Source organism: Mytilus californianus, unplaced genomic scaffold (genome assembly GCF_021869535.1).
Source record: "Mytilus californianus isolate M0D057914Y unplaced genomic scaffold, xbMytCali1.0.p SCAF_7, whole genome shotgun sequence".
Taxonomy (NCBI): Eukaryota; Metazoa; Mollusca; class Bivalvia; order Mytilida; family Mytilidae; genus Mytilus; species Mytilus californianus.
This window is the reverse complement of record NW_026262723.1, coordinates 103,547,446-103,569,953: the sequence shown is the minus strand read 5'-3', so window position 1 is coordinate 103,569,953 and position 22,508 is coordinate 103,547,446. Positions and strand designations below refer to the sequence as shown.

Below are 22,508 nucleotides of genomic sequence, written 5' to 3'. Positions count from 1 at the left end.
TAAATGATTGAAATCTCTAAACAACAACAAAGGTCAGCTAAATCTCATGGCTGATTTTAACACATTTTTGCGCCTTTTGCAAGGACAAATGTATATGAAAAAAAACTTTAAATAACAAAACCGATCAGTAAGACAATATCTAAAAAATAAATGAAACGACCAAAATAAGTTGAATCCTTATATAAATTGTTGCAAACATTTTTTTATCCATTTTTGCTTTTATGACAACTATACCAGATATAAAAAAAACTTGAAACAGCAATTTTTGTCACCTAGACGAGACTGCCGTCGTTGTACGCTCCAATACATGAATATGTGTTATGCCACTCAATGAAGATTTTTTTTCTGTTCTACTCTCCTTCTCCTAGTTTGGCTAGATAGGATACAATGTAACCCCTGAGATGGACTACGTTATTTAATGTTAAATATAAATCAAATATATAAAAATTGGAAAACTGTTTGAGACAATTATCAACTGAAGACTACTTATTATACATCACTAAATGAAGCTGATTAATTGATTGCTCCCTTAATGTCCAGTGGCAAATATGTCATGCATATTCATGGCGAGATGCAAGTGGATCGACCTGAAGCAAATAATAACAATTTTAGAGTGACACTTTAATAAGATAGAGTGTTGGCTAGATGTAAAAGGTATGCCGTACTAGAATAAAGTTGAACCATGGTCAAAATCGTAAGTTAAGCTATTAGCTCCCCCCCTTTTTTTTCTCCACGGTAGACGAATGCCAAAAACAAAACGACATGAATTTACAATCAATAACAGCTACCGTAAGTAAATGAGATATGGACTGATTTTGTAAATAAATTCCTATTGCAGCCATCATTTCCCGATTTCGGACAGGTTTGTATCTCCACTCAAATACCATATGATTATTGACCGGCGATATTAAATCAACCAAAAGCACTTTGATTCTCTGAAATTGTAAATTATGGTATTTCGCTGGCTGTTTTTTCCCGATCCTATTTTGGACCCCCTGATTCTAAGTGGGCGTGTATAATTAGTCATGCCCGATTAACTTTTAGTAAATTGAACCTCAACTTAAAGACCTACACCGGGTTAATAAGTTCGAGGTACAATAAGTAAACAAAAGAGATCTTTTATGAAATGAGATCGTCCCAGGTGTCTTAGATAATTATTTTGCGTTGAATAACAACGAGAAATGCACGAACAGGTTTATAAGTTAAAATATAGCATGGTTAATTGTCCCTCCGTCTATTTCACTTTCTTTGTTTACACATAAAATTAACGTTAAATATTTTGATCCCAGAAAACATTTATAAATAATATACACAGGACTAACTTCTTTTCTTTGGAAAACCCATTTATCAAAATTCTCTCTGATGAACAAAATATTGATTTAGAGGGGGAATTAAAAAGTTCAGAAATTCATAATGCATTCAAAATATGAAAAATGGAAAATCTCCTGGTTTGGATGGTTTTACATTTGTACCACTGAGTTTTATAAAACTTTTTGGCACGACATTTTAAAATTCTTTCCTGCTGTGTTCTTTCAAGGAAGCGTTTCAAGAAGGTAAATTATCAATTTCACAAACACAAGGAGTTATCACCTGTCTACCTTAAGATGGTAAACCCAAAAATTTTCTAAAAAATTGGCGACCTATTTCACTACTTAATGTAGACCATAAAATAGTATCAACATGTATTGCAAATAGAATTAAAAAAGTCCTTGATCACCTGATTAGTGAAACACAAACTGGCTTTATGAAAGGCAGATATATTGGTGAGTGTACACGTCTTATATATGACCTATTACAAAAAGTAGATGAGGAAGATATTCCTGGATTGCTTGTCTTGTTAGATTTGAAAAAGCTTTCGATTCTCTAGAGTGGAACTTTATATGCGAACATTGAAATTTCTAGGTTTTGGCGACACAATAGTGAAATGGTTCACAACCCTATACTATAATTCAAAAAGTTGTATTCAAAATAATGGCTATCTATCTGATTTTTTTGTAGTAGAGAGGGGAGTACGACAAGGGGATCCATTGTCTCCCTACCTTTTTATTTTATGTTCGGAACTGCTTAGTGCATCAATAAAATATGACAACAACATTAATGGTATAAAGATTAAAAATTCTGAATTTTTACTCAGTCAGTATGCTGATGATTCGTCTTTGATCCTGGACGATAGTGAAGAATCTCTAAACAGTGCTCTGAATAAGATAGACTTGTTTTACTCATGCTCTAGTTTGAAGGCTAACTTTGAAAAAAAACCCAAGTTATATGGATTGGGACAAAAAGGGGCTGTGGTGAGGAGCTACACACAGATAAAACAATACTATGGAACCATCCAGGAAATTTCAAACTCCTAGGCATTCAGTTTTGTTTGTCAAAAGTTGATATAGGTGTTGATAATTATTTAGAAAAAATTCAAAAAAGTTAAACATCTCTTAAGTGATTGGTCATTCAGAAATATTACTATATATGGAAAAATTGTAGTTGTGAAAACTCTTACCCTACCAATTCTAATTCAATGTTTTACTGTTTTACCAGATCCATCTCCAGATATATTAAGGGAGATACAAGCTATGCTATACAGATTTGTGTGGGATGGTAAAGGGGACAAAATTAAAAGAAATATACTTATCTCAAATTATGAGGATGGCGGTGTAAAAATGCCACATATTGAATCCTTTATAAAATCACTTAAGCTATCCTGGGTTAAAAAAGTTTTAGACCCTACAAATTATTCTTCATGGAAGATGTTATTGGCAGATCATCTTGAAATGAATGGTGGAGAAAATATTTGGCATTTATCAAAATCAGCACTCAATAAAATTAAAAATGAATTTAACCCTTTTTGGCAAAATGTAATTTCATCATGGGCCTCACTGTGTGAAACTCTGACCACAGCCCCAAGTGACATCTTGTCTCAACCATTTTTTTTTAAATGAAAATATCATGATGGTGGGGGAACAGCTTTTTATAATAGTTGAAAAAAGAAAAATATATTTTTCATAAATGATCTCAGTTAGGAAAATGGAGAATTTTACAATTTTGAGGAATTTATTAGAAACTATAATATAGAAACAACTTTCCTAGAGTTCTACAGACAAACCTATGCACTTCCAAAGGAATGAAAAAATGTTATTCTATCAAAAGTCTTTTTCAAACTAAATACAGTCGGTCACAAAATTGTAACCGCCATAAAAACAGTGGATAAAGTATCAAAACATTTCTATAAATTTTTTCTAGATAAAATAAAGGAAACCCCATCTCGTATACAAGAAAAATGGAAAACAAAACTGGGAATCGATATCGTGGCCGAAGAATGGAGGTTCTTTTTTGGTCTGCCTTTACTTATAACCGAAGATCCCACATTAAGGGCATTTCAATATAGATTACTCCATAGAATTCTAGGAACAAATACTTTACTTATGAAAAGTAAATATAGTGAAACAGAATTGTGTACTTTTTGTACAGAAACAAAAGAAACATATATACATCTCTTTTTTGAATGTAGATATGTTCGAACATTCTGGCTAAACTTTTTTCAAAAGTTGGAAGAGGCATTTAAAATAAGTTTTCACCCAACTTTATCAAGTATAATCATGGGTGTTAAATATCATGTATTTAAAGATATCCTAAATACATGTATTCTGATATTAAAGAGATATGTTTACTTATGTCGAGTTAAATTTACAGTCCCATCTGTTACTGAAGCAATTGAATGGCTTAGCTATTATTATAGGATTGACATGACCTCTACGAGTTTGTGCTCGACCAATAAAGCAATAAAAATAAAAGAAAAATGGTCAAATAATGATAATATTATTAATGGAAAGAGAGCTTAAAGAAGATATATTCTGTACTGTATTATTGGCCTAGTATTCTATTATAACAATTATGGTTAACCAAATATTTATGAGTTATTGCAAACATTATTTTTTGTGTACATCTTTATTTGCAGATGAGACTTGAGAATGATATGAAAATAAAAATATATGTATTAAAAAAAAAAAAAATATTTTTATCCGTCCGGTCTTGTTAAGCGCTCTCACGTGTACAATTCTTGCCAGATTTTTTTAAACTTACATCATAGGTTCATATGAGCAATGTCTTGGTCGAGTTCGAAAATCAGTTGCGATCAATTATCTTTAAAATAGTTATGCCCTTAAAAACATTAATTATATTAAAATTGCATCGTTAGCGCTCTCATTTGTACACTTCTTGACAGATTATTATGAAACTTATATCATAGGTTTATATCAGCCATGTCTTGGACGAGTTTGAAAATCAGTGGCGATCAAATATTTTTAAAAGAGTTATGCCCCTTGGAATCATTAATTATATGGAAAATTGCATTGTTAGCGCTCTCCTGTGTACAATTTTTGACAGATTATTATGAAACTTATATCATAGGTTTATATCAGCAATGTCTTGGACGAGTTTGAAAATCAGTGCCGATCAACTATTTTTAAATGAGTTATATCCCTTGGAATCATTAATTATATGGAAAATTGCATTGTTAGCGCTCTCCTGTGTACAATTTTTGACAGAATTTTATGAAACTTATGTTGTAGGTTTGTATCAGCAATGTCTTGCACGAGTTCAAAAATCAGTGCCGATCAACTATTTTTAAATGAGTTATGCCCCTTAGAAATATAGATTATATGGAAATTTGCATTGTAATTGTTGTTTTTATACATTTTACCTTCTTTAAGAAAAGCTATGTATTTTAATAGTGCATCAGCTTCCAGTATCAGATTTCTGCATTTAGGATTCTATATTCTAAGTTGACATTATGGAGAAGGCAAACCGAATATTAATAGAGCATTGCAACCTTTTAGCACTTGTTCAAGTGGGATACCGGAGAACTTAGCCATTGTTGCATATGTTTGAATAATGAAATGAATCAAATGCTTCAGTAATCATTAAAAGTTGATATAAGAGTGGCACAACTAGTTCCTATCTGGATATTGATAAGTTCTTGGTACATTGTATCAAGCGGTGTTTTCCTTTGTATACATGATGGCTTTCGGCTGTTATCTGCTCTTTGGTCGAGTTGTTGTCTCTTTGACATATTCCCCATTTCCATTCTCAATTTTATTTTTTACAGAGTTTGTCTTTAGTGCCGTGTGGAGACAGTAGTGTGCTGGTTCATATTCTGGACGCCATTCTTTGCTCCTTTCAATTGGTAAAACGGATAACAAAAAACAAATAATGAAACTTCGAAATGGAAAAATACTTAATTCTAAACTCGTTCAAAGGGTATCTACACGTTTCAATCTGCAAAATCGATTATCTAAAAATACTACAATCGCTAACATTTTTAATAACAAAAATCGTGGTTACCCTTCTATCTATAAGTGTCATGCCAAAAAATGACTTACATGTCCCCGTCTTTCCACCAACAATACGGTAAGGTCCACGTTTAATGGTCGCACATTTTCCTTAAATTTTGAAACTGATATCACTTGAAAAACTAACAGTATTATATATTCACTCACATGAAACAAACCGGGATGCGGTATTCAGTACGTAGGTGAAACTGGACGATATTTATCTAAACGCACGCAAAAACACCTTTATCGTTTTAAAAAAACCCATAAATTCGAAAGTATCATTTATCAACACCTTAAGAAGCACAATCATCCTTTTAAATATTTAACAGTTCAACCTTTAGAAGTAGTTAATAAGCAGCCTGGGGAATCTCATTCAAAATTTGTACGATTACGAAAAATAATTGAATTAAATTGGATTAAAAAATTACAGACAGTCTATCCTCTCGGTTTTAATGAACAATATCATGGGAACTGGTAATATATCTAGAACAGATTCTGTTAACATTTTGGATATAGTTTCTAAAACAGTTCGTAAAAACCGTTCTCATGGGCGTAGAATAAATCGCAATCAAAGAAAATTTCGTAATAACAATACAAATATTTCGGACCTAATTTCTATTTCAAAAAACAACGGTAGACATTATCTATTAACCAAGCTCTGTTCTTTACCTGTTAATAAATTACATCAAATTTTGGAGGAATGCAACACAATTCCATATTGCAGTCCTAAGTATGAAATCGTCCAAATTATAATTGCATATTGTTATTCTAAATTGTTTTAAAAAATTGATCGCCCTGAAGATCACAAAAAACATTTTATTAAAATTAAATATGTCAATAAAGGTTTCGATTTTGTAAATATTGCCGGTATTTTTAATGATCATTCTGTTAAAGAACAAATTCCTGGCTATTTTGATAATACTGAACTCCCTCTTATTTGTTATGTTTACAAAAAATCTATGTGTTTAATTACAGCGAAGTGTGTAAAGATGGTAATATCAGTGACAATACACCTACGTCATGAAATTGCAGTAATTCCGAATACATTTATGGCCCAGTTCCCATGTTATAACAGGAGACCTTAACATCGTTCCTGACCGAGAGTTGAAATCATTCCTCAGTAAAAGACCTAAATATCGTCCCCCGTCAATTATTAATTGGAATGAGTGTCGTAACATCATCCAAGACTCACTCCGTACTTACTGCTCTAAATGGATAAAACGAGAAAAAGCTGACAAGAAATCATTAGATTCCTTTTTTAATTCGATAATGAACATAGTTGATATACGTGTTCAACATTTTAAAAAACATTTTACTCCTAACAACAACCATAACAGCCCAATTTCTCGTATCAAACATAAGATAAAAGAACTCGCCAAGGAATTTGTTTTGTCCCGGCTGAAAAGGCTGCTAACAATATCATTATTGTTTGATGTACATTTAACATTGAGGTTCTAAAAAGGAAATCACGAACTCACCAACATTCCAACTAACTCCATTTTCGGAAAATGACATCTGTAACAAACATAAACTTTTAGCTACCTCTTTACAAGCAGAACCAAATACAATGAAAGTTCCAACTATGTACTGGCTTCCGAAGCTGCACAAAACTCCTTACAAATATAGATTTATTTCGTCTTCAAGCCATTCTTCCACTACTTAACTATCTATTCTACTTACTAGTACACTTGGTACAATCAAAAACCTGGTAATAAATTGTTCAAATAAGGCCTTTGAAAATAGTGGAATTAATTACTTTTGGAGTGTCAAAAATTCGTTGGAAGTACTTGATAAATTGCATGCTTATATTGGTGATTTTGAATCTGTTCAAAGTTTTGATTTTTCTACCCTATATACCACTTTGCCTCATAATCTTATTAAGAAAAAATTCACACACCTGATTAAATGGGCATTTAAAAAGTCGGAATGCGAATATATATATATGTTCGAACTCTTTTAGGTCATTTTTTAGTAACAACAAACAAAAGAACTTTGTCAATTGGACCTGCTTTGATACTATAACTGCCCTTGAATTTTTACTACATAACATTTTTGTTTGCTATGGAGATTCCGTATATCGTCAGGTTATTGGAATTCCCATGGGAACTAATTGTGCACCACTTATTGCGGACCTGTTTCTGTATTGTTATGAGTTGCAATTTATGACTAAAATCAGCAAAGACCCATCGAAACAACATCCGATTCAAAAATTTAATAACACTTTTAGATATTTAGATGATATATTGGCTCTCAATAATGACGACTTCAGTATGTACACTAAAGAGATTTATCCTGCCGAACTGACTTTAAATAAAGCTAATACTAACAATGAACACTGCCCTTTCCTGGATCTTGATATCTATATGATTAACGGGAAGCTTTATACCAAAATTTATGATAAAAGAGATGATTTTTCATTTCCTATTGTTAATTATCCATTTTTAGATGGTGACGTTCCCTTGTCACCATCTTACGGTGTTTATATATATCAACTTGTTCGATTCGCTCGTGTATGTAAGAAAGTATTTGATTTCAACGAAAGAAATCTCTGTATTACTGAAAAATTATTACACCAGGGTTTTCGATATCACAAACTAGTCAAAACATTTACTAAATTTTATCATCGGTACAAGGACATCATTCGTAAATATAAATCAACATGCAGACATCTAATACTTTCAGGTATTTCACATCCAATATTGTATGGTAATATTCTTTACAAAGCACAAAAATGTCGGCATTCACCTCAAAAGCTAACCAAACCTTTAAACAGACTTATTCGGAAGGGATATAGTTACGATACTGTTGTCAGGTCATTAAGGATTGCATATTTTGGTATTAATATTGATTCACTCACAGGGTCTTTGCATCGGAAATAAACACATTTATTCTAAAACCAGTGGTTGGCATGATACGGGTTACATGTATGTTCTTCTCATATATTTTATGATGGTATGATACTAAACCCCTAACGGGAGGGATTGTACCTGGTTTTTATATGATGAAGACATCATCTTTCAATCAGTTTGATTGAGGTCTGTAGCTGGCATGTCAGTAACTGCTAGTAGTCCTTTGTAAATTTATGCATCATTGTCATTTTGCTAAGTTTCTTTTGTTACCTATTCTGACATCGGACTCGGACTTCTTTTGAACTGAGTTTTACTGTGCGTATTGCTATGTGTTTCTCTATTCTACATTGGCTAGAGGTATAGGGGAGGGTTGAGATCTCTCTGGCCTTTGTTAGTCTTGAATGTTTTTTAAATTTTAGTTCCTTTATATGTTTTGGAGTTTAGTGTGACGTCCATTTTCACTGAACCAGTACACAATTTTATTTAGGGGCCAGCTGAGGACCACCTCCGGGTGCGGGATTTTCTCGCTGCGTTGAAGACCCATTGGTGGCCTTCGGCTGTTATCTGCTCTTTGGTCGGGCTGTTGTCTCTTTGACATATTCCCAATTTCTATTCTCAATTTTATGATGTTTAACCATAAACTGTGATTCATAAAAGTGAATGAACATATCTGCAGTAAGAGAGGCACAGTCAGGCTCCATCAGAATATCAATCACTTGATTGTATACTTAATCTCCAAAATCAACAGAAATATATCCAAAACCTAATGACTTCTATCAGTTCTTTGCATGTCCAATGAGTGTAATTTCTGGAAGTTTGTTCTAGAAAGTGACTCGTGAAGACTGCAAAAAATACATATACACCCTATTTTATCGAAAGACCATTTATATTGATCAAAACATATCTGTTTGACAAGATGATGTGGGAGTGTAATATCCAGAGTAGAGAAATCATTGCTCTGAACAGAGACAAACTTACCTTCAAAAGAAATGTAGCTTTTAAAAACTTTCAAAGAAAATTTAATATTCCTTAAATAGTTAATACAACTATAATCGAAAGGCTCATTCTGAGAACCTTATTTATGATAAATATAAGCTATAGTCATGATAATTGCTAACATCTACATCATTTGGTCTCTTGTGGGTAGTTGTCTCATTGACAAGCATACCACATCTCCTTTTTATATATTTTTTACAATATTTTAGAAGATTTCCACATGGGCTGAAAGTACAAATGTTTGAAGAAAAAAAAATAGTAGCATAATATTTTCTGAATGCAATTATGAAAAAAATCCATCTTGTGTAATTTAAGGAGTGAATGTAAAACATTGTTGTGTTAAGCTGTATCATTCATTGTTGAAACCTGTTCATATACAATGTTTTCTTTAGTGGCAGTAATACATATTCACATTTGTGTAGTGCCTCAGTATTCCTTACGTCAAACAAGACAAAAGTGTTTGCTGTTTTGTCAGCTGGTATAAAAATGCGTTCTTAGAGTATTTAATTTGTTTTTAAGTCTTGATTTAGTTCATGGACATTTGACTAGTAGCATCTTGCTGATATTTCTTCTTCAGAATGTTCCAAATTTTGTGAGTACTGGAGTAAAGCAATAAACTCTGTATATAATAACAGGCCTGGAGAAAAAAGACAAGCTGTAGACGCCTTTAAAGTCAAGGTAATTACAATGCAATATGTAATCTTGTTTATTTTGTGTGGAACTAAATACTTGTTGAAAAAACACAAAAAGGGGTTTCATAGTAACATTTTCAAAAAAGTTAGAAGAAGAAGATTTAAAAAAATATAAATTTAAATTGACCTTTTTAGTTTAGTTTGTTCTATCAAAAATGGTTTCCAGTGAAACCAGTGGGTCATATGGAATCATACATGACCATTGAAATTCTTACCCAGTGGGTAATATGGAATCATACATGACCATTGAAATCCTTAACAAGTGGGTCATGTGGAATCATACATGACCATTAAAATCCTTAGGCTTTATTCCATATTACAACAGACCAATATAAATGACCACTATTACTATTATAGATATTTTATTCAGTTGACCTAATTATATCTCTGATCCAACAGAGTGGGTTAAACTGGTTTCCCTCTATCCATCCTTCCCGCTGTCCTTCATTCTATATGTCAGTATGTAAAACATTTCTGTAGCATTTTTCTCATCAACTACAAATCGGAGCTTCTTGATATTTGGTACCAAGCCTCGTATTGTGAAGCTTTTCCATGCTACTTATTTTCAGATCTATCACTTATCTTTTGCCTGTTTGCTGAATACTTGTTTATTCTTCACATTGATGCATTTGAAAGAAACTTTCAAAGCGGTTTTCTTAGCAACTGCAAATTAGAGCTTCTTGGTACAAAGCTTTATATTTGTCAGCAGACTATACCATGTGATACATTTCAGATCTGTTACATATCTACTTCCTTTTTGCCAGACAAAAATGTATGTTCTATACATTTGTTCATATATAAGAAATTTTGTGGCATTTTATACCAAGTATCATAATGGTAAGCTTAACCATATGCTTATTTATTTTTTGTTGTCTGCTTCCACATTAGTTTTTGTTTATGCATTTCCTTTCACTCAAGAGTGAGAGCAGGGATATGAATCAGTAAGTAATAGCTCACACTAAATCTAGTTTGACCAAAATAGGTTTGAGTAGTTACAGATATATGTTTCAACTTCCTTCTGGTAGATCTTTTTTTCACATAAACAATCACTGTTGAATCTTGGTGATATCTGTCAGTCCATATTCTTACTTTTAGTTTTACACTCTTAAGCATATCTTTTAAATTTATGTTTTGTTCTTCATCACTACATGTAGTTTCTTGTACTCTTACTGCTTATTATTTTAGCTTGCATCCATAATTTCGTAACTGCCATCTGTACTGCAATAATGTTCTTGAACTAAATTTAATGTAGATGCAAGAATATCCATTAAAATTATTTATCGCTATTAGGGATATTTTTCCTTTAATTTTTTATGCCCCCGCCGTAGCGGAGGGGGCATTAAGTTTTACCATTGTCCGTCCGTACGTTCGTACGTTCCAAAATTAATTTCCGTTCTCTTACTTTAGTTTGCATCAACCAAATGTTATGAAACTTATGCACAATGCTTATTACCACAAAACAAAGATCAAGTTTGAAATTGGGTGGCGTCACTTTTACTTTTCTAGAGTTATGCCCTTTACAAATGGAAAAATTGCTGCACATTAATGACCTATTCAAAGAACTAAAAGAAAATGGTATGGGCCAATACATCAGCACAAACTTTACTGGATGTACAACCTGTGCAGACGATATCCTATAAGCACTAATTGAGGAAGAAATGCAAGCTATGCATGACACATCTAAAAGTTATTCTGATAAACATATATATCTGCAAAATAGGACCAACACAAAACAAACAGTACATGGTACAAATGGATTAAACCCTAAAACATCATATATGAGATACAGAGTATATGTTCTGCCCAGTTTCTTATACAGTTTAGAACTATTGCTGTTAAGTGATGTTGACATCAAGTTACTCAGAGACTCCCATGTAAATTATCTAAAACTAATGCAAGCACTACCTTCACAAGTAGCAGTTTCAGCAGTATATTTACTTTTGGAAAATTAATCTGCAAAGAGACACCAGTTACAAACCAACACTGAAATTCATTTGTATCCCCAATCTAGACATTGGTTAATCTCATACTATCTGGAACAGTTTACCAGCTAATATTTGCAAGATCAGGAAAACAACAATAAAGTAAGGCTATGTACCGTAACATATATATTTTAAGCACAAAATATAAATCTTTATGCTACATGCCCAACCTATCAATTGGAAGAAGATATACATTTTTTAACTGTGTCCAGCTTTCGAAGGAATACACCGATATTCACTTAATACTATCAGAGACTAACCACCTGTAGAATAGGGTTAGGAAACTAGAGTTCAAATTTTCATGAGAGAGCAAGTATTGCTCAGCTGATTTATGATTATCAACGACTGGCCATGGCCAATATTCTGCCTCAGGATGAACTCTTCCTGAATACAATGGAGAAACAAAGTAGAAACCTATTATCACTTATGGTATAGACTACACTTGAACATAGTGTCCTTTATAAATAATTAGGATTCACAAGTTCAGTGGTTGTTTCGCGCTATACCTTTAATTTTTCTTACCGAACGTGTGAGACCCTCATGGGTAGTCAAGGCCTTTAAACACCCCCTAGTTGTAGTACTTTTGTTTTTTTTTAAATTCTTAAAATAATAAAACAAATCAAATCAAGTAATTTTATTGGTGTAAATTCCAATACAAGAATGATACCAACTGACATTTACAACATACAAAACCATACAAATACAACAATAAACAACACTTGTACAGAGACATATTTTTTTCTCAATGATAAGAGACGCACATTTTTTATATACATTGCTGGAAAGTGTTATTCATACTTTACTAACAACATAATACAATCAGCTTTAACAATACAACAATTCTTAACAACTTTATGTTTGATTTAAGTGAAGGTTCGTATCATGTATATCGTTTATCCCAGCTACACATACAGTAAATATGTCAGCATCATTATTTTTCCAAATGAAACTAAATATTTCTTGTTCAGACAAATAAAAAAGATGGAACTATATCACTTAAATTACAAAAAAAGATTATATATTTCTGCTAGTGCTTTACATTTAATAAGAACATGGCATGTAGACACTCTACAGACATAGCACATAAGCAAAAATAAAAGACAAGAATAGAAAATATGACCATAGCTCATTGTTGAAGGCCGTACGGTGACCTATAGTTCTTAATTTCTGTGTCATTTGGTCTCTTGTGGAGAGTTGTTTCATTGGCAATCATACCACATCTTCTTTTTTATATAGCACAATAACACAATGGCGGGATGTACAAACTATCGTTATATGGTTCAAAATTTACGGACAATATACATTGCGTCTTTTGCAGAGATTACCCCCAGTTTTTAGTGGGGTTCGTGTTGCTTAGTCTTTAGTTTTCTATGTTGTGTCATCTGTACTATTATTTGTCTGTTTGTCTTTTTTTTTTGGCCATGGCGTTGTCATTTTGTTTTCGATCTTTGAGTTTGACTGTCCCTCTGGTATCTTTCGTCCCTCTTTTACAGTGTATGTCCTACAAAATGATACGCAATTCTGCTAATCACCATGTCTATTGGTATTTTGAGTAAAGATTGATAGGGGCTTACATTAGCCAATAATGATAATAAAAGTACAAAGAGACATAAAGATCTATTGAACTTCATAGTGTGACCAGGCAATACTTTTAATTTTGGAAAACTCTTGTAGATAACATCGTATTTATATTTTTACCAAATTGAAAGGCATGAATGATCAACATTGAGTTATTTGCCAGACGTAGGTAATTACAGGAGAAAATGACTTCGAGACTGATGTTTTTAGACGAAACGTGCGTCTGGCGTGCACATTTTTAACCCTGGGATCTATGATGAGTTTATTTGGTTGTATACGGTACAGAAATTTTAAGGTTGTTACATACACAAAAATATGAACATTAGCTTATAGTATATATTTTAAAATCTGTCAAATCATTGCTAATACTTATGTCCCTCTTCTTGCAGTTTTCTGGTATTCCTAAGTACCAGTTTAGTTATCTGTCCGATGTTGTCTACATCCTGAGCAGTATCCAGTTCATTTCTAATATCTTTAATCTGAGAAATCACCTTTATTCGTTCGATTTTCTGAATTATAAATATTTATGTTAGAAAATTACATTATTCATATCATCTGAATTGTATAAGATGTAAGAAATATTTCATTGTAAGCCTAGTAGAACCATAGGGAAACATTGAAATTCTATGTTAGATTTATTTGTATGTTTGTTTGAACTTTTTAGTCAGTTGTATTGTATGTCTGTGATGTATGTTTACACAGTTATGGCTGCTGAATCCCAATTATTGTATCATTAACCTTTTATGTATGTTTAGGTAGCTCACCAAATTTTGTCAATATAACGGAACTAAACACAACTGTCATACAAGTGGGGGGTTTATCTAGCTATAAAACCACGTTTATCTCACCATTTTCGTCGGAAAATGCCTGCAATAAGTCAGCAATATGACAGTTGTTTTTCACTAGTTCCGTTGGTTGATAACGTTTGACTTTGTCAGTTTGTATGGACTTCAACGTTTTGAATTTACCTTGGAGTTTTGTATTTTTGTTATATTTGGTACAAAAGAATATCTTTTAAAGATAATTCTGTAAAAAGAGGTCAAGCAGACAAAACGCAGACATGATACATTACCTTTATATAGATATAAGAAGATATGGTATGAGTGCCAATGAGACAACTCTCCATCCAATTTGTTCTACAACTTTACACCAAAGAATAGTTCAACAAATGAAGATTATAAATTTATTTCATTTCATTCAGATTTCATTTTAACAAATTGTTCATTCAACTTCGTTCTCACACCAAAATTTATAAGAAACGGACAAATTACCTTGCTTATTTTTATTTAATTTTCTCAACTGTGATACATTCTAATACTTTCATTAGTATGAAACATTTCCGCCACCAAGGAGAACATAGGTATGTTCTTATAGCTTTAAGGGTTATCTCAAATATAGAATATTTGTGTCGAAGTAAAATTCCACACACAGGAATTCAAATAAAAAAACGGTTTTTCAAATCAACCTTTCATTATAATAATATTCCTGAAATTTAAGAACTATCCATTTTATTTTGTCTTCCGAACATTATTGATACAGGTTATTATAATTATTGCCGTATTAAATTTTGTGAAGTTGATGTACGAAATCTAAAAGCACGATTTCAACATGATACTTGAGTTTGTTTGTCGGTATACTAAGTAATTATTATATTAATATTTGATACTATATTATAGACTATAAATTATTACTTTACTACATAATAAAAAGTAAAATCACAAAAATACTGAACTCCGAGGAAAATTCAAAACGGAAAGTCCCTAATCAGATGGCAAAATCAAATGATAAAACACATCAAACGAAATAAAATATTGTTTGCGGTGATCCATTTGGGTGGTAAAATACCCCTCAATTCATCAAGAGTAAGGAGAGATATACAGATAATGTGAATACACAGAACCCCGATCCAATCCATCCTTTGCTAAAAATGTTACATTTTTGATTGTTTTTTTTTGTCTAAAAACGCCTATTTTTTGTATAGTTTCCATTTACTAATTAACAGCTGGATATCCTCATATTTAACGACATTATTGTAAAATTAAACGCCCGATGATTAGACATGATTTTCTGGAACTAATGTATGTTGGGAAGAGAGACACACAGATAGAACTAGGTCATCGGTCCACAGGTGAATCTGAACAACTTTAACACTAACGTATTGGAAAGCACATTTTTCATTCCAATTCTGAAGTGAGTCTTTATCTAGACCCCAGTATTGATTATCGATCGAGTTGAGGTCATATCAGTATTTCAAAAGTTACATACATGTACCTCCCTTGCAAGCATGCGTTATTATTATTTTACGCAACCTGATAGATACTGAACCGTCGCCACTCAGAAAGTAAGTACTCTGATTAGGTTTTATCCGAAATTTGCAAGCCAATATATATTATGTATGCCATTCTTATGTTTGTTTATAACTTATTTTTCACCGAAATCTGGTTAAATAAAGTTCTTATTTGTTTTTGCTCATTCCTTTACTCCTTTTCCCTTCCCCCTTACTATTAGACAAAAACCGGTCAAATTTTTTTCAGTGCATCCCTCCCTTTTTTTTTTTAACTCTCCCTGTTCTCCAAGTTCCTGACTTCCGCTTCCCACCCTTAATTCCCATGTTCAGATCGGATCAAGGATTTTGAAAAATGGGAAGGGGGGACCTTAGGGCTACCACACTAGGCAACGTTTGGAGTGGAACAGGTAGAAAATCTAAATTAACCATAAATGTAGGTTCATTAGGGGGGACCAGGGTACCCTGGTCCCCCTAAATAAAGGCAACAGTAGTATACCGCTGTTCGAAATTCTTAAATCGATTGAGAAAAAAACAAATCCGGGTTACAAACTAAAACTGAGGGAAACACATCAAATATAAGAGGAAAACTACGACACAACAGAAACACAACATTAAAATGTAACACACACAGAAACGAACTAAATCTGCCTATGATGTTCAATTACCCCTGCCCTCAAAGCATGTGCAGTCCTTTTTATAACCCTTTCTCCTTATTTTGTATGAAATTTACAATATAGAATTAAGGATCACAGATTCAAAATCCTCTTTTTTAAATATATTTAATTCACAACATACTATCAGGCAGACTGATAATTAATTACTGTTACATGCATGGCCTAAATGTATTAAAAAAATTAATAAAGTAAAACAAGGCAGTTTATATTATGCGCCTCTAATTAAAGTTTTCCCCGTCCTCTAATATACGTCCAGTTCATGGATAAGGCCTCGCATCTTTAAAACTATCATTTGAAACAATTTAAAAAAAAAATTATATCAAATCCATCAAAAATATGATTTGATATCTTCATCATCTGATTTGATGTTTACAAATAAATTGAAATAATGAAACCAATTTCAACTTGCCCTTTCAGAATCTAAAGGACTATGTGTAATTTCATTGTAATTACATTACAAAATCAAAAATAACGTCACTTCATTGGATTAATTTCCATTGTTTGGAGGGATTTTAACCAATCACAATGTTTTGGTGTACGCTTTTGGAAATGTTACCCAAAAATGCATTAGATTCTGAAACGGCGAATTGAAATACAAATGTACTACTGAAGTATTGATCCTTTGCCATGACAATAACTCTACATATTGAAGTGATATAGTCTTGGGATTTCAGATTTGTTTGCCATCTTATCTATATCCATGTCCTAAATTAGGAGTTAATTGTCATATGTCATATATCTGAATATTTCCTGTTAGTTGGATAATTGTAGGTATAGTAGACCTTCATCTACATGTATATTCATTACTTTCAATGTCATAGGTTCAGATTATCTGATTGTTCTATTTATAGTAAACCTTATCTACTTACTAATAAAACAGCCCTCACTTGCGGACAAACTTGTTATTATTATTATTAAATTATTAAGAATTGAACTTTTGATTGCTGTATTTTTGTTAGCTGTGATACCGATATTTGTCAATATGTATCCGTCCGAAATGAGGATTTGCGTCAGTGGTTGTCATTATTTAGGATTTGAGTGTGTTTGTCCATTTCGGATTTTGGTGTTGATAGAGTATAGAGTTGACACCAAAGACTGTATGATAAAAATATATAGAAGACACAAACAATCCTCACTGATGACATTCAAAATTACCTTTCTATCCATAAAGACAACTAAATTATCCAAAGAAACTGGTTGACAAAGTGTTAAATAACGATGATGCAAGTATGCCAATGCAGCGGTAAGTTGTGAGACCAGACGAATACTCTCCTCAATGGTAAGTTTCCTCGTAGCAAACAGTTCTCTCAGCGTTATGTGCCTCGTCTGAAGAATCTGTGCATTGTTGATAAATACAGAAGCCATGCAAATTTCATCAGATGCATCTGAAATAGTATATCATTTTTAGTAGGCATAAACAATTCGCAACATTTTGGTTTGAAGGACACAATCAATAAGCATTCACAAGAAAAAGACGGTAAAACCTCCTTTTTTATTTTTTCAAACTTTTAGAACATACCACATAAATGTTGGAGCATGCTTGAAATATTCCAGAAAAATGAAATGCCCAGTCAAGTAACAATACCTAAATACCAAAAGCTTTATCAGTTAATTTTCGTTTTTGATTATGACGTTTCTCCTCCGAAGTTATCTACAGCGTCACCTATGAGTATTTTATAGACGAAACACGCTTCTGGAGTACACATTTTCATCCTGGTATCTATGATAAGTTTATCAGTGCTGACATGAAATATCATTGATAATCATAAAGACCTGAGAATCAAAATGACTACTGCCTGGTTTAAAACTTTCTTCAACTTCGTTATTGATTTTGGCTGCCAATTGTTTGGATTCGAGTGCCACCGGTGATTATTGTTTAGACGAAACGCGTGTCTGAATCCTTAATGATAAATGCTTGTATCTTTGGTAACATTTCTGTTCTTACCTTTACGTCGGTCTTTAACTTTAGACATCTGAAATATTTTGCTAGACATCTTACCAAGAATATTGGGTTTCTACAAATGAGCAATCAAATATGAATAATTAAAAAAAAAAACGGTTTTAGATTAAATATTCCTTGATATGCATTTAGCAGGTATGTAACAATAATCTATATACAATTAATGATTTAAGATCTGTTGTCCGATAACTGTAACCCCTTAGTGTAAGAAGCGGCTTGTACATAATGGATTTCCAGTTTTAATCAGACATATATAAGCCGATGTAATTGGTTACTGGTCATGCCGTTTTTCTCCTTTATGCTTTAGTTAAATAAGTATCAAGTTTAATTGCGCTAATTTATTTCACATACATTACGTCCATTCATCCGTCAACAATTTTTTTCTCGTCATGAAAAAATCGTCCTTTCTTCTCTCGTACTACTGAACAGAATGAAGAGACAATAGTCAACAGGTGGACAGTGATGAGTTGTCACGTGTGAAAACATTTCAGATTTCAGAGGTACACTTTCTGACTGTCGATACTCTTAATTCTTCAATACATTTAATGAATTCGAACTCAATACACTTGTTACACATTTTTCCAGTAATTAAATGAAGGTATTCCATATAAGATGACATGAGGGAGTATGTTCCTTGTATAACAGTGCTTTTAAAAATGTATCAATTAAAACATATAATAATATGATAAGAGGTTTACTATAATAAAGTCAAGTTGTGTTTCAAAAAATATGAGAGAAGAATAAAGAAACAAATATCAAACGGGACATGATATCATGCAACCGACAATCAAGGTCAGTCCGTGGGAAATTCAAATACCCCGGATATATAGATTATGAAAAATAAATTTTCACAAAATTATATAAACATAAATAAAGCATTCTTTCAGTTTTAACTGTATGTTTTGTGTGAGGTCTGACTTGATAATGTTAATATAATTGTTTTTCAAAATATACCCAATCAATCACGGTAATAAAGTTTTACTTTGAGCAAATGTGTATTATTGTTTAGCATAAGTACCTGCTTTATTGTTGAAAACGTATAAAGAAAAGGGTTCAATGCTGCATTTAGTGGCATCACAAATACAGCTACCCAAGAATAAACTTCTGACGGAAATACTTGACCAGCCATTGCTAGTATACCTAAAAAATGAATAGAAAAATAGATCAATTTCGGTATTATGAAGATATTACCATAGTTCATATACTACTAGTATGTCTTCATTTAAACTGAACTTAATGCAAATGCATTACATCTATATAATAATATTATCGGTACCAATTATCTGCACCTGATGCTCATTTCGACAATAAAAGTTTCTTCAGTGATACTCGAGGCAAAAATATTTGAAAATCCAGAAAGCTATAAAAAGTAGAGCATAAGCCGAGAACGGAATTAGAGCTTTGCATGAGGGACAAATAAGCCAATTTTAGTAAATTTCTCTACTGATTCTTTGCAATCCAAGATGGCGTAAACAATTTTGATACTCCTTACTACATAAACAGTGAAAATAACACCTAATAAGTTTTATGCGTTCGAAGTGCTTATCTGGATGTACCTTCATCAGGAACACTCGAAACCAATTATTTGAAAACCAAGGATGGTTAATTGCCGAAACACTTAAACAGCTGTATGACCAAAAGGGACCTAAAAAATAGCAAAATCCAGCTGTGGTCAACTTTGCATGAGGGAGTTGGAACCTCATAGTTTCTTAATTTCAAAATCGATAAACGGACAATTCAAGAAAAGTATGCTTTATATCATGTCAGTACCCAATCACTGACTACTGAGCTGTGCAGGTACATTAAGGGGGTACCCAACAATTTTCACAAAATAGATTTGGCTCGTTAAATTTTCATAAAATGTTCAAAAAATATTTACTTTGACCTGATATATTGTCAAAACATTTGACGAACACCATTTACAGGAATAATTTCATTGGATATATAGCAGTTTGACATACATTAATTTTGATCATTGAGAAGCTTGATTTCATTTTACTAATGGTATGTAATTAAAACGTTCAGCTTTATTTTAAAGATGTAAGTCCCTTAGGTGTTCTGTACCCATCTTAAGGTGTTAATACCGCTATTTTGTGTTTTACATATCAATTTTCGTACCTTGATTTATGGATGACTTACCCATTATTCCAACGGGAAACCAACATAGAAAGTCCGTTAAAACAATTAAGAATAATCGTCTAGCCAGTGTTAGGTCTTGTTTTGTCCTCTTCGTCATTATTCTATTACTACTTTTAGCTATTTGGTAAATTGACAATTGGCACCAAGCTATTACAATAAACGCAGTACAATTGAAAAACACGAAAATAGCTGTTGAATATTCCCATCCGCTGACTTTCTGTCGGGAAAATGGTAAAGCCAAACAAACTGCTGTTCTGGAATAAAACATATTAGAAAAATATGCCGTTTCAAAAATCGGGACCACAGCTATAATTATTACAAATAACCAGCAAACCAAAGTCGAAACCTTTGCTGTTTTGTATGTTATCCTCCATCTGCCAAATGGAAACTGTACCATTAGATAGCAATCAAAAGTCGTTAACATGACGAAACAAACAGATGCCTCACATGAAATGGCCGCAAGGATACCTGCAAATTTACAAACAGTACTATCTCGCCATTCTCTGTCATGTAAAATGTAGTTTCCAGAGTAGTACATATCAACAAAAGCAATGATCCCTAGGTACACACCCATCAACATGTCTGCAACACCAAGATTCATAATAAATAACCAATTTGCCTTAAATAGCAGCGTTTTTTCGTAGATTATACGATAAAGTATAACTCCAACATTTCCAATTAAGGCATTTATAGCAATAATCCATAGGCACCCTCGCAATACATCATTTCTCATCAAATCCCTACACGAGGAAAATTCGTCCATTTTGGGGGAACAATTCTCTGTGGAAACAGATTCTGGTTTTAAACAACAAAATATATAGGAATCAGTTTTCATTTGTGTTAAATGAGAAAGGCGAGAAAATATATCAGGAGAAAATTTTGTCACATCGTTTTGTCTCAAATCAATAGACAAAAGAGATACAAGTCCATCAAATCCGTTTTTCTCTACAGTTGTTAGTCCATTCCCTGTTATGTTAAACGTTTCAAGGTTGTCTAAACCATTAAAAGTCCCATTGAAAAGTTTTATTATTCTAGTTCCAGACAGTTCTAAATCTTTCACATTAGGTAATGACATGAACGTATTTGGTTTGATTAATCCCAGCATCAGATTGTCTTTTAAGTTTAAGGTTACTAGTTTGGTGAGACCATAGAACGTGTAACTTTGCAGAACCTTCAATTTGTTATTGCTCAAATCTAAATGAAGGAGGTTCATTAATTGTTCAAATGAGTATGGCATAATATTGTCAATGCTGCAGTTGAACAGTTTGAATTCAGCAAGATACGTATATGCACGAACAATCAAATCATTATTTGGAAACAATGAGCTGCTTAAATCTAATTTTCTAGCTTCAATAGATAAATCCCTGAAAATTGTTTCTACTTCTTTTTGATGACATATAAATACTAAACCTTCACATGAACACCCAATAGGACATGTGACATAACATCCAACTTCATCATCCCCATGAGGACATTGTCTAATGTTGTCACAAACCTCATCAAATAACAAACAAGTGGTTGACTGTTGACATCTATATAATCCAGGACAGGTCAAATTTCCTGAAAGCAATCATATATAAAAATCAAATTTGTATAAACTATCCCAAATTAAAAGATGATAATGATAAGTTGTGATTGAAAAGTTGATAAATTAGTAAAACTAAATGTCTAAATCTTAAGTTTCCATTCTCTTTCAGAAAAGTTGACATTTGAAGGTTTTGGCTCTGTTTATATCCTCTTAGCGATCGATGCTTTCCTACTGAAATTGATATCATACCTTTGTTCATATTATTATTAAAACAAATTTATTGTAGATTTTGCGAAAGAACATGTTATTTTATAAGCATTTTTATCTGTAATGATTACCCTACCATAAAAATGTAAAGTATCTTTTGAAATGGAAAAGTGATAACATAATTTAGAGTCAATAGTACGTTCATTTGTTTCGAGAATACTTGCATTTGCTTGTGAATATAGATATTAGCTCCCTTATAATTCCTTAGCTTTATGTATTCGTTTACCGA

General features: G+C 32.4%; 1 protein-coding gene across 1 annotated transcript in view; it reads right to left on the bottom strand.

Annotated features, from left to right (window-relative positions):
• The window catches only part of LOC127709600 (uncharacterized), a 246,139-nt gene that overhangs the window by 100,114 nt on the left and 123,517 nt on the right, over positions 1-22,508 (bottom strand). The window contains exons 4-6 of the mRNA XM_052215202.1: positions 21,782-22,044; positions 20,485-21,103; positions 19,364-19,485 (exon numbers count right to left, since the gene is read on the bottom strand). Of these exons, the coding sequence (XP_052071162.1) occupies positions 19,364-19,485; positions 20,485-21,103; positions 21,782-22,044 (1,004 nt within the window). The remainder of the gene's footprint in view (positions 1-19,363; positions 19,486-20,484; positions 21,104-21,781; positions 22,045-22,508) is intronic.